This window comes from Paralichthys olivaceus, chromosome 18 (genome assembly GCF_024713975.1).
Source record: "Paralichthys olivaceus isolate ysfri-2021 chromosome 18, ASM2471397v2, whole genome shotgun sequence".
Classification (NCBI taxonomy): Eukaryota; Metazoa; Chordata; class Actinopteri; order Pleuronectiformes; family Paralichthyidae; genus Paralichthys; species Paralichthys olivaceus.
In genome coordinates this window covers 5076248-5092725 of record NC_091110.1, presented here as the reverse complement: position 1 = coordinate 5092725, position 16478 = coordinate 5076248, and the positions used below count along the sequence as shown (strand labels likewise).

The window sequence follows — 16478 nt, the reverse complement described above, 5'->3', positions numbered from 1 at the left end:
GCCGCAGGCTTGACCATGCATACGTACCTGATTCTGATATAATGCATCAACAACTCAAACTAACGTCCCCTGTGTTCTTCTTCTTTAGGACGTTATATGGCAGATTGCTGAGGTGTCCCATCGCTCTGGTTCACATAAAGAAAATCTCTCTTGACACTCAACTTGGCAACTTTAGCCTCCTGAACCTCTGGATCCACCTGAGCACCACTGTGCTTTTTGCCCAGGAGGCGAGAATCTCACTACAATAAAACAGCACTGAGTATTGAACACTGTTTAAAAAAGAATAAAAGAAAACTAAGATGAGCTTTTCAGGAACTGTGTAGATATGAAGTCGGATAATGCTTTCTCATCAGTTCACTTTTGTATAGTCAGAAACGATTTATGGATTAGATATAAATCTATATTGTATTTGAAATCATAAAAAAAAAAAGAAAAAAGTGCACTAACAATCTTTCAGATGCTCATTTTCTGCTAATGTTTGTTCTTCTTTCTAAGAGCCTTTAAGGAATTTAAAACAAAAACCATTTCTGTGTGGAAGAGAAGAAAAGACGTCTCTCCTTTTCCTCTGATCTGTAAATATTAACGCTGAATCTTCTGCTCGACTCTGGCTTTGTTCTCAAATCACTTTGATTTGCTTGTCATTCTCTTCACCTCCTCACAATTAGTCTTTTTGTGTTTTGTATCATGTGCAATGAAGCCATGAAGGTAGAATCTGTCTCACCCTCTCTCACTTTCTTGTGGCACAAGCTTGATCTTTTAAAATAACATTGAAGTGCTTTCAAACAAATGCAAAAAAACATCTGACCTCAGTGCCTCGTCTTAGTCTGTCGATCAGTAGGCAACAAAAGTGCTTCAATGTTTCACCCTGATATGGGTGGTTCCAGATTTAAGCTACATTTCTCTGTGGTAACATGCACAGAGTTTTTTTAAACAATCAGCCATAATGGGCTCTGTGTTCAGAGGGTCTTTTTAACATCGATTTTTTTTGTCCCTCTTTGTAAATGACCCTTTCTTTTTTTCTACATTTGAACCCCAAATTTCTATTCTCCTCAGAAACCTTGACTGTAAAACATTGTGTCAAATGTTAGATGCTTAAAAAAAAAATCAAAGGACGTTACCCAAAGGTCGTAGCTTTTTATAAACTGGCTGTGTTTTGTTTTTTTAATCAAACGTTTGTGCCCTTTCAATGGAGAAATGTGCCTGAATCTAACTTGTTTTGTAAACTCCAGCACAGTTCACGAGAACAGCACCAACATTGTGCCAGTTGTGTTTTTTACAGCTCTATTTGGATACCGAAGGGAAAATGTCGCCTCTTTTTACAAGCCAACCGTCTTCCAGAAATGAATTTGTCACGTTTGCCTTCTTGTGATTGAGTTTGATCATTGAACTCTTTTGTTTTCTTTTTTTCTGCACTCGTCAGTGGACCTGAACCTGTCACATACTCACTGTGCAGTTATGGTGTTTGAGAACAGTAGCACATTAAGGCCAAATTAACGATTCAAATACCTTAAAACAACTACTCTGCACTGTGTAATCCAGTTTGGTTACATGCTGCGACACAGTGTTGCCATTGCCCTGTAATAGATTGCTGATGGTTCTTGCCTCTCGCACAGTGCATGCTGGGAAAAGCTTCAGCCTCTTGAACAGCACGAGCGCATGTAGAAAAAGGATGAGTGAAAAAGTGTCACGTTTGGCTCTCTGTGCTTAATTGTCTTTTACTAATGGGGGGCTGCTGCTGCTGTTTGAGGCTGTTGTACGTCTAGATGGAGTATTTTATGTTATGTTGTGTGTCGGACATATTGTCGTTGACCTCATCGTCGCGGTGATCTTGAAATTGGTCGGCGTGTCGGTATGTGACACGTCTGGAGATGCAATAAGTTGCGTGGAAGCTGTGATTGAAAATAGATGAAACCTTGTAGGAGGCAGGAGTTTCATACGCTGTGCATCATGTGGCCAACTGACCTCAAATAAGATTTTAGGAGACGACAGTTCACATCAGAATTATGTTTAATTGTGTCATTGCTATAAAACTTTTTAACTGGTTTACAGCTGATTTAAACTCAAACCCTTATCTGATTCATTTAATGTCTCACTTGGAAACTTCACAATTCATCATATCTTGCCGGGGTGATTAAATCTATTCATAAATTCGTAATGTTTTTAATGTTTTGTATGATTCTTTAGTACCTGGATTAAGACTCAAGCCTTTAATAATATCTTAGAGACAGACACTGTTGCTGTCTGTTGAGCTTTTAATCAGCCAAATGTGTGAAATGAATGAGTTTATATGAAATCTTAAAATTGTAGCACCAGACGTTTGTACAGCAAAAAAAACAAAAGGTTGCTCTGTGATCCCTCGTAGTCAGTTATGTCAATAGAGTCAAAAATGGACTCCGCAGATTCTGTAGGTATATTCAGTATTGGCAAGCTGGTTCTTGCTGCCCCCGCAAAACTTTCTAAATAACCTTTGAAGGCTCGTTTCTAGGTCACTTTCATTTTCTTTCTTTATATGTTCTATGAAGAGCAACATTTTGTAAATGATTCTCATAAATTGTACATTTTTACCAATATCAGCCACTTTTTGTCTCTACTTTATGATTTCTCATTGTGCCTGTATTAAATGTGTAATATATGAATATATACAAATATATGAAAATGACTACTTCAGGTGTGTTCTGTGTGATTTCTTTAAGCCTTAGAAATAAACAGGAAGCGTGCATAGTGCAAGTCTCAAGGACAGTTATATCACTAAAATGTCTTGATAATTACCACATGTATTGCCTGAAATATGTCTAGAAACGTTCTACAGACCATTATGGTCACTAGAGTTTGGATCCCACCTCTTTATATAGTCTATGGATCCCGCCAATTTAATCCCCAGAATTTTACTCTTAACTCACTCACTGAACCGTCTTGCTAAACGTGATCAAGTCAACATTTGCATTTAACTTGAAACACTGCTGTGTCCACCAAAGCTTGCTAAGCACTGTGACTGTAGGGCAGCAATAATAATAATTATAAAACAAATCTTCCTTCTTATTCCACAAACATCTGTCTGTCTGTCTGTTTGTGGGACGCATATCTCTTCATATAAAGACACTTTTGTTACTTGTTGCTGCAATGACTTACATCGAGCTGAATGACAGAGCATTTATTTTGAAAAGTTGTAAACTAGGCTCTGAAGATGCATGAGCAGATTTCTGAAACACCTGACATGCACTGTATGGAAACAACAGCAGTTAAGAGAATCATTCAAACCTACATGTCATAAAAAAACACGTGAACAGAAATAAAAAGCTAATTCAGTTTCACTTTATAAAAAAACATCGACTATAAAATTGCAGATAAACCAGTTGGGATGAACGCAAACAAACATAAGTTTGAGGAGTGTTCAGTAATGACAGGGAATAATGCAGACATAGACTTTAGAGCATTAGAATGGGCCCTGAACTATAGTAATAATTGAACTCATGTATAAAATACACAATATTGGTGATTAGTTATATCATCTGTTTCAACTGATTACTATATTCCAATATATATTGCATATATATTGCTCTTTTAGTATTAATGGAATTGTGAATTGTGTTTTTGTCTACATTAGGCAGGTGGAGAACTGTCACAGAGGCCGTAACGTCCACCTGAGTAGCTGCTAGCTCTGAGTTATCATCAAGGGAAGTACAATAAACTTGATCAATGAGTCACGATGACGTGTTGATGTTCAGTTCTTTTTAAAGTGGAATTAATCATCTTGTATTTTTGTCTCTGACTCAGAAAACCACAGTCAAAGCAACAAAAATCACTTCTGTAGAATTCAACATTAACATCTTTGCTTTTGTCTGGGAACAGACATTTGGCGACTATGCTTCACTGGGGCTCGGTGGAAAGGTTGAAACATTTCAAAATCCCACTGAAATTACCTGAATTGACAGATGGCTCTCAGGCACAGAGAGAAAAACAAACGTGTGCAGGACTGAACTGGCCCTTTAAAGCCCTCTAAATCCAACCAAATATACAGATTTCTCTGATGAGATGTTGGAGACCGAAAGGTCAGAAACGACAAGATAAAAAAAACCGAATCTATTGTCAGTTTTTTAGGAGCATAATCCATGTCAAAAGGTTTATGTTAAACTCTGCTGACATGCAGGATGATAGAACATGAAAAGTTTGAATACTACACATGTCAACGTGTTTGCACTGCGAGAACTTCATGCAGTTGCTTTGTTCAGGAGCATGTATGCATGTTTGTGTGCACACGCTCAGCACTACATCATCATCGTGAAGCCTATTTACACACTCGGTCATGCCTTGCGGCCTGAGGACCTCCTTCTCGCAGTTTGAAATACACGCCTGACTTTTCACAGCAACATGTGTGAGCCATCAGCGTTGACTCTACTTTTCCCTGTCCGCCTCACTCAGACGAACACGAAGAGATCTTAGGGTCTCTTGTGTGTGATGTTATTCTCTGAAAGGCCGGAGTGAGATATGTGAGCTGAGGTCATATCCAGAAACCGTGCCGCTCCAAGTGTTGGCTTTTGTGTGTGGCTGTGCGTTTTATACGACATGAGTGTGTGGATTACACAGGTGAGCAGGCTAATGAAGAAAAATTAGATCATGAAAGTTTTCAGTAGTATATTGGGAAATACACGAGTGGATCAAACTACGTGCACATATGTGTGACTGTGTATTCTTGTTTCCTTTGGAATGTGTAGAAAATACAGATGATGCAAACAAAATGTATGTGTTTAGAGCATCTAAGCAACACAATGACACCTCTTTCCAATAATTCTGTAATAAGAAAGAGCAAAGAAAAGCATCCGGTGTGACATGTGCTTATAAATAATTCAAATTGTCTGCAGGTTAGTCATAAAAGTGTTTGTGTTGGAATTTGGTGGTAGGTGCTTTTGGTGGTAGGGTAACAATGAAAACTGGGAAACCACCAGCCAGTTCGAAGGTAAATAAAATAAAAATACAACCACAAGTTGAATTATTAACACATTATACCTCATTTGGTTCATTCGTACAAAAAACATCCCCTAAAAGAATAGTTTGACATGTTTTGAAAGACATTAGTTCTTTTGTCAACAGTAACATGGGGTAATTAACACCACTCCTTGGTCTTTTTGTTAAATATGAATCTTGAAAGAAAATTAATATTTAAAAAAAGGGAAACAACCATAGCAAAATATAAAAAGACCTATATGAAACAGCAGTGCTAAAGTTAATTAATTTACAATTTATGTCTCTACAAAGTGTAGAATTATAAAAAATAATAAACGACAATGAAGTTGTGGTTTTAATCGTGGATTGGACATGAGCCACACTAAAAAACTCTAAGTACACATTCAATTGTGCAAGGTAGCAGCGTTCAACTCCATTTTGACCATGTACACTTGAGAGTTGTATCGGTTTTCTCCTCTGACTCTTAACAAAAAAGCAAATATCCGTATATGTCAATCTCCTTTAAGAGGAACAGAGGAGATTGTGGGGTCAGGGGTGGTCGGGGTGGCTGTGTCTGGTATCGATTGATAGAGTCTGAAGGTCAGAATCAGCTCCGTGAAACAGTCTCGGAGCAAAGGGAGCATTTCATCTTTGTTGTCCACCATCACAGTTGTGTTTGTCCAACGGCCCACAGGAGCCATAGAGATGAGTTATTCTACGATCCAGAGAGCAAGGCCCACATCAGTAACATTTACGGACAATTTATAATTAATGAGCCCATTTGATCTCCCTCTTCGCCGCAAGAAAAACCATCTGAACAAACAAGGATGGTGTAAGTTTATTGCATTAATATGGATCCCTCTCCTGTGCTTCTGCTGCTCACTCCAAAACCCAGAAGACCCCTTTAGAATAACTCAAACCCCAAACATGTCAGACTCACATCCAAAAGCATCTGTCACATTTTCCACTCAGCAAGCAAACCTCTGTCAACCGTTTCCCCCTGGCAATAAAAGTATGAACACAATTCAGCGTTAACTAAACTGACAGGAAATATATCACTGTGAAAGGTCTGTAGCCTCCCTGACACCGGAAGATCATCAGCTTTACAACTGATCGATCACTCAATTCATATTTAACCTCTCAGTCTTTAGGGAATCATATTGTGATTCGCCCTCGAATAAAACATCTAATAACTCAGAAATAAAACAAACAACCAGTCAAAAATCCCTCCTCCTTACAGAGGTCAACTTGAGGATGGGTGCAGGGACTAAGGACCTGACATTTTACCTCACAGTTTCTGTTGTAGACTTTGAAAATGCATAGTAATCAAGTCATCAGAGCCCTCGAGCCATTATATGAATATATATATCTTTGAAATGTGCTCAAAACATACCTCTTTAAAAACGTCTTGCTGTCTGATTCTATTTGTCTCCACAACAAAGTAGAACTTTAAAGTAAAATAAGCTGTTTGTGAAATATAGATGTCAATATGCCCTGCAGAAAGAAACAACCTGACCTCTGCAATGAGATTTGTACTCGCTAAGCCCCGTCTCCATAGGGATACCTTCATTCCGAAAGGGTTGTACCTTTATATAACCTGAATTTAAAGTTAACATGTACATTTCAAGTGTGTAAGCAGCTTGAAGTAATTAAATCATACAATCTAACTGGCTCGTTTCATAGTGAAACCTGTACATCAACACGCAACGCATCCATGACAGAGTCAGGTGCTATATGTGAGTGTAATAAGTGTGATCTTCGTGCCAAATACAAACAGACCGCAACATAATTACTTCAGTTATATATTTACGCTTTTCTCTAAACCACTGCTGGGAAGGTGACATGACCTCACTGGAAGTAAAAACTGAGATCCAGTGACGAGTCGCTCAGAGTCCCATCTAGACTCTGCTGCCTCGTCAGCCCTGGGGAGTGGGAGTGGACCCTTCCGTGCCATGTTCACAGAGGCACGTCACAGGCTATTTGTCATGGCAAGCGTGTGTGTTTGGGGGGGAGGGGATGACTGAGAAATGGTCACATCTTAAATCCTATGGTCGTCCCTTCGGTCCTTCTTTAATGGGCCGGCAAGAAAAATCACAATGTTACTGCTCGGTTTCTCTTTGAATAAGAAATAGAGGCACACAGGTTCATTTTGATTTGACTACAGCTAAAGACCATGTCAAATCTAAATGGGAGAAATCAATTCAGATTCTTTCTAGTCAAGTCAAATCAATAATAAATCAATTCTTTGCCTCAGATTTGGAGATCTCTAAATGTACTATTTATCCTCAATAAATTAAAAACTATATGTGACGTGGAGGATTAATGCTTTTCTAGTACAGACATGAATGCGAAGAATATATGTACAGTGTTGACTGAAACAGCAATAGAAACATTTTAACACGGAAAATTAAAACACACAGAGGGAGAGGGACAAAGACACCATTACCCCGAACAGAGAGAGACAAGGACACATTAGAGAGAGAGAGAATCTACATGGACATCGCTCACAGCAGGAGAAGAGACAGGGACACTGTTCACACAGAAGAGTCCAGTTCACACTGAGCGAGACGACTCGAGGACACCGGTCACATAAACACAGATAGACAAGGACAGAGTGCACACGGAGGGAGAGGGGACAGGGACGCCATGGACAAAAACAGAAGAGATGAGGACACCATTCCCTCAGAGAGGACAACACAAGGGCACCGTGTCCACAGACTGACATTGAGGCTTTTTACACAAAGGTGACGCAGTGGGAGAGAGGAAATAAAAGCTTCAGAGACGCCAAGAGGACAGATCGATGGATCTGGGAGGAACATCTTTTAGGCTTTATCGAGTAAAGCAGATGAATGGATGTGGGAGGAGTTCCTCAATTTCATGGGTGTCTTATCATTAAGTGGGCGTGGCATCATCATCATCACCATCATCATTTATAACCTTTGTTGTCTGAAAACTGACATGTTGCTGCTTCTGGTTTTTAATCTAAATACTCTATACTTGTCTTGTGTTCAATTATTCCTGTCATTAGTGAGTCCTCCTCAAACAGTTGTACAATATACTGCCACTTTTTATTCTTTGTGTGCTGGATGTTGAAGAAACAGTCTATGGTGCAGAGTGAAGTTAAAAACTTTGACTTCATCCTGCCTGATTTATCTAAAAATAAGATTTTATAGTTTAATGTTTTTCATAAAGTGAAACTGAATTCGCTTTAGTGCTGTTCGTGTGGTTTATATTTAGTTTGAATGATTTACTCTGAGGGCTGATATACAAACCACACAATCTTCAGACTCAAGTTCACAAATTCAAAATAAAAGCTCTGTAATTCAGCGCCCTGCAATAATATGTACGTTGTGATTTTACTTTGAAGACAAGGGGAAGGGATTCTCTTAGTGTTGCTGCCGTGACAGAGATCAGTACCTGTGACACCTGTAACTGTGTCAGTCCACAGACAGACAGACAGACAGACAGACATTTGTGAAATTAAAAGGTAAAAGGTGGCAGAGCTGAAGTCAAATGAAATGAAGCATAGTCCCAGGGGATCAATACATGAGTCAACAGGAGACACAGACACAGCTCTCCTTCCTCCCATAGAGGAAATGTTCAGTCCATAAATATTTGGAGTTTGCTAATTGAAAGAATGTGTGCAGCTTCACTTCTGGGGGGTTCTTTAAACACTGCACTCATATGGATTCTTTGTATAGTTACATGTCCCTTTGTTCATTAGTGCCAAGTGAAATGAGCTGAGTCTTTGGTAAACAACCACACACACATACACACATTTTTGTCTTTCTATAGTTGTGAGGACAGGTATTGACGTAATGTATTCTCCAGCCCGTTATCCTAAAAACGAACGAGCCTGTCCCCAAAACTAACTGTACCTCTAACACTAACCTAAACTTCATTCTAATCCTAACTGGGCAAAATGTCCTCACAAAGATGGTTTTGATCCACACGCACACACAGGTTTGGTCTGGTCAACGACGGACCCTGTGTGTGTGTGTGTGTGTGTTTGAAGACCTTTTGTTTGGCTTTTCCATAAGCTGCACACGATCCATCCTTTCCAACTGGCAGGCTGGTTTCATGCGATGTGGATGTGCGGATGTGCTTTTATAAATGCAAGCTGTCCACTGGGACCCGAGCAGACTGCTCTGAAATTCAACTGAAAAACATGTTTGCATGTCACCGTGTTTGCATTCAGAATGAAAAATTCATGAACATAGGTGTTTTTCTACTGTAGCACACAGAGTCACGTCTGGCTGTTCGGCAGACTGCTCTGCTGAGGCCTGAGACACACTAACTATTAATACATGAGGTAATACTGGAGAAAGAGGACTGGCAACTGCAATAACGATGAAATGACACAAATAACTCCCAGCGGTTATATGTGTCGTTTATTCTTTAATTATCATTATTACCATGATGATTTGGTTGATACTCTCCAGAATCAACCGAAGCAGATTGGAGGTCAGCAAGTCTCCAAGATGCAGGTGCAGCATTGGTTGATAAAACTGATTTGTCCTGACATTTGGGGTCGAAACTGATAACCACGATCATTTTGGTCGATATAATCGTGATACAACATTTTCCCACTGTTTCATCTCTAAAGCATAACATTTCCATAAGAGGAGAATTAAACAAATAAAGGGAAAGTACTGCCAACACCTTTGTGTAGCTTCTCATATGAAACTTAAGCCTCACACACTCTTACCTCCGACACACCCTGGCTGGAGTGTTGAGGGTCTTTCAACAGGACGCCTGCGTGTTACTTGTGGCTTTCACTTTGTGTGCAGCTCATTTAGCCCCTGACTGTAACACGTATAGCGTGATGTGTTTTTAAGCCCTTCCATTTAACATGCTAGACTGATTGTTCGTACTAGTGCAGCCATGAGCCGTCGCTGATATGTTATGCATAACAGCGCAGTCGGGAGACGTGTCTGTGTGAAATGACATGTGACAGGATGGATTTCGGATCGCGTTCTGTGCGTGCAGGAGCCTCCCTCTCTCCCCTGTTCCTCAGCCTCTCAGACGGGCCTGAAACACACCAAATCTCCTCTCATGGCCTTTTTACTTCACGTCATGCATGTCTGCAGTTTGGTTTCACATACCAGACTGAAATATGAACAAAATAGAAACAAATTGCCGGGCTTAATCTTAAATCGTGTAAGAGAATCTTTATCACATTCTATAATTTCTTTCCATTTACTCTGCTTTAAACTGCCCCAGTTTACCAACCAGCTGTCCTTTGTGAAGACAGACATTATTTAACATATTGTCCGCAAGTTGTTTCACACATGCTGAAATAGAGAGGCTGCCATTTGACCACAGTGACCGACCCTGGTGCCGTGTTTTCTCTGGAGCAAGTTTACTTCTAACTGGTCTTCTTGGCAGCGGAGAGTCTGTCAGTGTTCACCCACTCTGCCTCTGTGTTCACTGGAGGAGGCACAGTGGCCCAGTTTCAGTGTCCGCACACGTAACTCTGCAGAGACCTCGAGGTTTCTGGGCTGACATGGTGGGACAGGGGCCTGGAATGGAGACCGGCAGTGATAGAAATCCTGCAGAGCCGACGCACCTGCTCCACGCCCTCGCCAGTCAGACATTTTCCTGGATGTGGAAAAGGCTGGAATTACCCTGCTGTTGTCTGGAGTCTTCCTGGCTCTGGTCGGTGTCGCATTCACTGCCATGGCCTGGCAACGCTACCAATCCAACTCCAGCTTCGAGTGGACCCAATTGCTGGGGCCAATGCTGATCTCTGTCGGGGGCACGTTCATGCTCACCAGCTCCTGCAGGCTCAGCGTCACATCCTGCTAGAGCTGGACGAAGAGGCGCTCGTGACGCCTGTGATGGAGCGGAGCTTTCTTGCACATTAAGTTGCAAAAATCCACCCATCATGCTGCACAGTGCCACAACAATGCTGTGTATTCCACCTCCCTATAACGTTTTTACCCAAGATGTACGACAAACTATTGATTTCCAGGTGAATGCAGCCCTTCCTCCACATGACTCTTTACTTTGTGGATGACTTTTACAGCAGAGGAAGACAGATCAGAAAGCAGAGGATGCAGGCAGGGCACAGTAGACATCCCTCCATCATTATCAAGCATCTAACGCAAAGTTTCAATCCTGCTAAGTTCCTCTATCACTTCATCATTCTGCTGTGTTGAACCTGCGATTTAAGAACTCCTGCACCTGCATTGGTTTAGGGTTGATGGAGTTAGAGGGGTTAAGGCTTACGCATTCTAATCCTGCTGAGTTCCACCGTCACTCAAACGTGTAGTAATGCATCAGTTTCAGGTGCACAACTTCAGGGAATGCATTCCAAGTGCTGGGTTCTTCTTTTTACCCAGCATGCACCAAGTCGAAACCGTGGAGCAGATTGGACCTTGCCTCCGATGCGAGTGTGTGAAAATCCCACAGCGTCTCACAGTGCTCATTAGAACAGACACACTGTGCCAGAGTTTAGATCTATTTTCACTCAGCCTCAAGTGTTTTTGGCCGTCACTGCTCCAATCAGCCAATTATAGTGCAATTAATCTTTATAATAGCTAACACAGTTAAGTGAGTGTATTTTCACAAAGTAACAAAAATAAAGCTGGATTATTTTAGTAAAGAGGAGATGATGAAAAGAGAGTCATCAGTTTAACATTCTCTTAAAATAAAATAAGCCTTTTGTCAATAAAATGGGGGAAAATACTCCTCATCTTCTCATTGAAAACCCTCCAGAGATCTGACATATGATCGATGTGCATACACTGTATGTGCTTTGTGAAGGAATCAAGTGCATTTTTTCTGTGAATCATATTTTCCCACCTGTTCCTGCAAAAAAATGCTGAGGGGAACGTAACCTTATGCACATTCATAAAAAATCAGTTTCTTACCACTAATTGCAGGATCCCATTTATTTGAAATCCAATCAAACGTCCTCTGACAGACGTCTTGCGATACCAAATAAAAAAGAAAAGCTGCATTCCATTGGAGGAAAGTTACAAGTTTTCACTTTTCTTTTTATTGTTTTTAGATGATTACTCCCAGCAGGTTTCCAGGAAAGTAATTCACTTTAATACAAACAGACAGCGGGAATAATACAGTTAACCTAGAGTAACTATAAACTGCTGCCCCGATCATATGAACACATGCTCAGCTCACCAGCTCTCACTTATGTTGTCACAACTTCTGACCTGCTGCAGCGTGTTTCCAGTGGTTAATGCCAAATAGAGGAATGATCAAGGGAGAAATTGCTCAACCTCAGTGTTTTCTTTTAAAGGCCAATCTGCTCCCTGAAATGTACTTAAAGCAAAACCAATTGGGGCTGTAAACATTTGGGTATTTGCCAGATCTTCTCTCAGTGTTATTCTCCTATGATAGGACTGAGGGGACAGAGGGTGGAAGAGGATGCGGTGATGACAGCAGCTCTACACGGCCCCCGTCCACCTGCTTATGAAAACATCTATCCTTCCTTTAACCAACACACTCTGCAGTTAATGTCTGCGGAAACTTGTTCTGGACATAATTTCTTTGTTTTTTGTTTATGAGCTCAAGAATCAGATGTCAGAGTGATTTGAAGATGCCCTGCTATAATAAAACTTTTCCCTCGGCAGCACACTGCAGTTTAGATTTTCCTCTGACACATAGAGTTACCAATATAATTATGTATGAAGTCATAAAATCCACAAAGATGAGACTCCCTGCAAGAAGACCTCATTAAAATGGAGATTTATAGACACACTCGCCTCTATCTGAGGACTCCAAGCTTTTGGAAACTTTGAGATACTAAATTTGCATTCAGAAAAAAAACACAGACACACACATGCTTCCACATCCAGAGCTCGTTGTGTCTCGATAGCTTCACAAACCGCTGTACATGCCCAGTGAATGTTGGACAAACATGGAGACAATTTACCAGAGATGCTTCAGAAAAGTCAAATGTTCTACGCTGGAGAAAATTAACTACAAAATAGGAAAAATGGTCATAATGGTTGTTTTACATTTGGTTACAATTGTTCACATGTTGGCAGAATTGCTTGTATTTGTGTGTGGCGTTTAAAGACACTGTGAAAGTCAGGATGATCATTGATAATAGTAATAGTAGTATAAATACTAATAGTAACAACCACAATAATAATAATCATCATCATAATAATCATAAATAATAATATGAACAACAACAACAACAACAACAACAACAACAACAATAATAATAATAATACAAATAATAATACATAATAATATTAACAGCCATAACAATAATAATAATAACAACAACAATACTACTATTAATAATAATACATGATGATTATTATGATTATTCTTATGATTATTATGTATTGTGAATATGATTATGATTATGGTTGTGATTGTGATTTTTGATTCTGATTATTATAATTCTAGTCCAGATTCAGGTCATCTAGAATTCCATGTTATTTTAGTTTCCCTCAGTTTCATGCTGACTACTAGTGTTGGTCGTTAAACAGTTCAGTGGGTAGTTCAGGGTGGGTTTAGTTCTCAGGATAACTGAGTGTCACTGCACCACACGGGGGCAGAAATACTGAGGGAATCAATACACCTTCAGTCCGCGCGTCAGGTCAGGTGGTTTCACCGGGATTAGACAAACAGAAAACTACCACGACTACAACTACTACTATTACTACTGACAATTACAATAATAATATGCTAGTAATAATAATAACATTAAAACGTTCTTCTAAATCAAGACTTACAACTTGTTGTCACTAACTTTATGTTAATTATTAGACTAAACCAAGACTGTAGCTGGAAACTTTATTCTCCTGTTTTATTTAACTTTTCCATTTTATTTTACTCTAGTTTATTTACACATCCTGTAAATACCTGTGTTTTCAGTTTTGTTTTATAGTTTGATGCCTCACTGTATATGAACGGTAATGAATGAAATTGTCTTGTTAAAAAGTGCTGTAAAAATAATATTGCCTTGCCTGGAACACAACTTCTCTCACGTTCACACACACGCACGCACACACACACACACACACACACACACACACACACACACACACACACACACACGGATTCGTGCAGTTACTTGGACAAATTCCTGCAGATGATTAACAAATATTTATTTATTGCTGATGAACTAATTGTTTTTAACTAAAAGTTATGTGAATTAAACTGTTGATAACTTAATAAATAAATAGTGGATGGGAACATGAAGCAAATAAAGAAGTATTTATGCAACACTACTTTATCCACAGTGTGAAAATACACTCAGCCAACGTGTAAATAAAATAAAACAACGAGCAAACAATATTAATGTTTATATATTTATTACAATTCAGTGATAAATTAGATCGAAATGCTCGTTCTGGGGAAGTTCAATTATTTAAATGAAAGTTCTGTGCTACTTGTGAAACAGTTAATTTGTAGTATATACAATGTGTAAAAAATAAGTTGTCTACATTAGAGGCAAATATATGGATTTTGTTTTATTTGTAATTTTTTTAGAGATAATAATCTTGTATTTCTCTGGTGCCTGACAGTGTGAATCTCTTTTTATTTGCAGGTCGGCATATCTTCCTCGATCTATATATTATACCAAGAATTAAAATCCTCCTGTAAGTGTCGACTTTGCTCCAGAAACACTCTGCGCACATCTTTCCAGAAAACGTCTGAAATACAGAAAACATGTCCGGACCTCCTTCAGACTTGCGCCGCTCGCCTGCGCACATTTCAAACCGCAGCGCAATATGACTTTCATTATTTTTACAGCATAGTAAAATGCGGGTGGCCGACAAGGCCCATTATTTCACCATTTTGGAGCAGTGCAGAGGATTTATGAAAGTATTATGGAACATGCTGAACGATAACAACTCTGACATAAAAACAGACACATTCACCTACATATAATCTGAGGAGAAGTTGTTCAGATAAGAGTTTGGAAGTTATGAATGGGTCATTATCAGTAATTCTGTGGTTAATAATAAGGAAAAACACTATTTTTTACAGCAGCAAATGTTTTTAAAGGCAAATAATAATCATTATTTTCAGTTATGTACAAAAACTCCTCACTCAAATGATTTGGCATCTTAAAAAAAGCTCGAATACACAATGAAGTATACAGTGAGGTGGGTGAGCTTCTCTGTAAATGATGAATGAGTGTGTTTTCTGATATCAGAGGTGTGTGTGTGAGGGCAGCAGGTGTTGTTGTGTCTGTTTGGAGCAGCTCTCTCTCCCAGTCTGTGTTTTCTTTGTCACATGTTTCCCAGGATGAGCCTGCACTGTGCATGGGGCCACTAAAGTGGTTGGATTGTGCAGGAGGCCTGAGCTGGAGGCCCTCTCACTCAATGGGCTCGCAGCTAAACATTTGTGGACGGATTTGGAAACTACTTCTGAGATGGCATTTTCCTTTTGAAATCAAAAATACCAAAGGGTCAGATAATCCCTGGGAAATCATGATTAGACGAGGGTAATTAGCACTGACCTTGCCCTGCACGCCGGCAGCGAGTGGATCCAGCCATTGTGTTTGCATTGTTACACCACCATACTCCCATATGGTGCATGCTAATAAGAATGAGAGGGCTTTCTGCAACTCACAAACAGCTGAGGTCGGTGTTTAGTCTGTAACTTGAGCTCATTGTGTGAGGAAATTCTCCTGTAACACTGCACTCAATGAGCAGCTTTGTTTGCACCGACAAAAAGCTACAACATATTATGTTTGACAGTTTGGAGAAATACGTTTGGAGGCAGCGGTTGTGCAACATTTCAGTTAACACACAGAGCGATCCATCAAACCCCTTTGTCCCTTTTCTTCCACCTCATTTGGCTTCACGTTGGACAAAATCATCGGATTTCACGTTATTCTTTGTTCTGTTTCATCTTTTTCTAACTCTTCACTGATGTTTTTACAGAGAAGTATTCAGTCACCATAGAATGCATGTTTTCTATGGTTTTCCTCAGAAGAGACATATTCTGGACGTATTGTGAAGTTGTTTCTTCACGTTCCCCCAAATTCACTCTGATATATTTACTTTGCCTGAAAACTTGAATTCAAAATAAAGTGTGAAAGATGCTCGGCCTTACAAAACTAGTTTTCAAAGATGAGCAGGTCGCTTGCTTTTGAAGGCTCATGTCTGTTGTAAATATATAACAATTTATGTATATATGTAGCAAATAGCATTTTATACTCTAACCAATTTGTATACCATATCTGTCTATATAACAATCTATATATTCCTTTTCCTTGTACTAAAGTACAAATACAGATGACATCCTCGTGCACTCATCCTGTGCCACTGCACTTTACTTACTTTTTTATTTACTTTTAAATGCATTTCTCTACAAACTGTTGTGAAAGGTGTATAATACATAAATGCATTTTTATCACTCTTAAATTTATAGATTGTAGACAAAATCTTATAGTCTCTTGTCTGCCTCATTCTGATTATCTGCTGCTGTAACAAGTGAATTTCCCCAGCGTGGGATCAATACATTTTTTATCTCATCTCATGTGTTACAGACTTGAATCATCAGCCGTAAGCAGTGACCACATTAAAATGCTTTTCTGTGTG

At 39.5% G+C, this 16478-nt stretch overlaps 2 protein-coding genes across 12 annotated transcripts in view; both read left to right on the top strand.

The window, feature by feature from the left end:
- fcho2 (FCH and mu domain containing endocytic adaptor 2) overlaps positions 1-2667 on the top strand; it is a 43152-nt gene extending 40485 nt beyond the window's left edge. For all 11 annotated transcript variants that reach the window (XM_069514359.1, XM_069514356.1, XM_069514353.1 and 8 more), the window contains one exon: positions 89-2667. In XM_069514359.1, the coding sequence (XP_069370460.1) occupies positions 89-111 (23 nt within the window). In that variant the 3' untranslated portion in view covers positions 112-2667. The remainder of the gene's footprint in view (positions 1-88) is intronic.
- A 6581-nt stretch (positions 2668-9248) lies between these two features.
- tmem174 (transmembrane protein 174) overlaps positions 9249-16478 on the top strand; it is a 52154-nt gene continuing 44924 nt past the window's right edge. Inside the window, exons 1-2 of the mRNA XM_069514282.1 lie at positions 9249-9253; positions 10500-10734. Coding sequence (XP_069370383.1) covers positions 9249-9253; positions 10500-10734 — 240 coding nt within the window. The remainder of the gene's footprint in view (positions 9254-10499; positions 10735-16478) is intronic.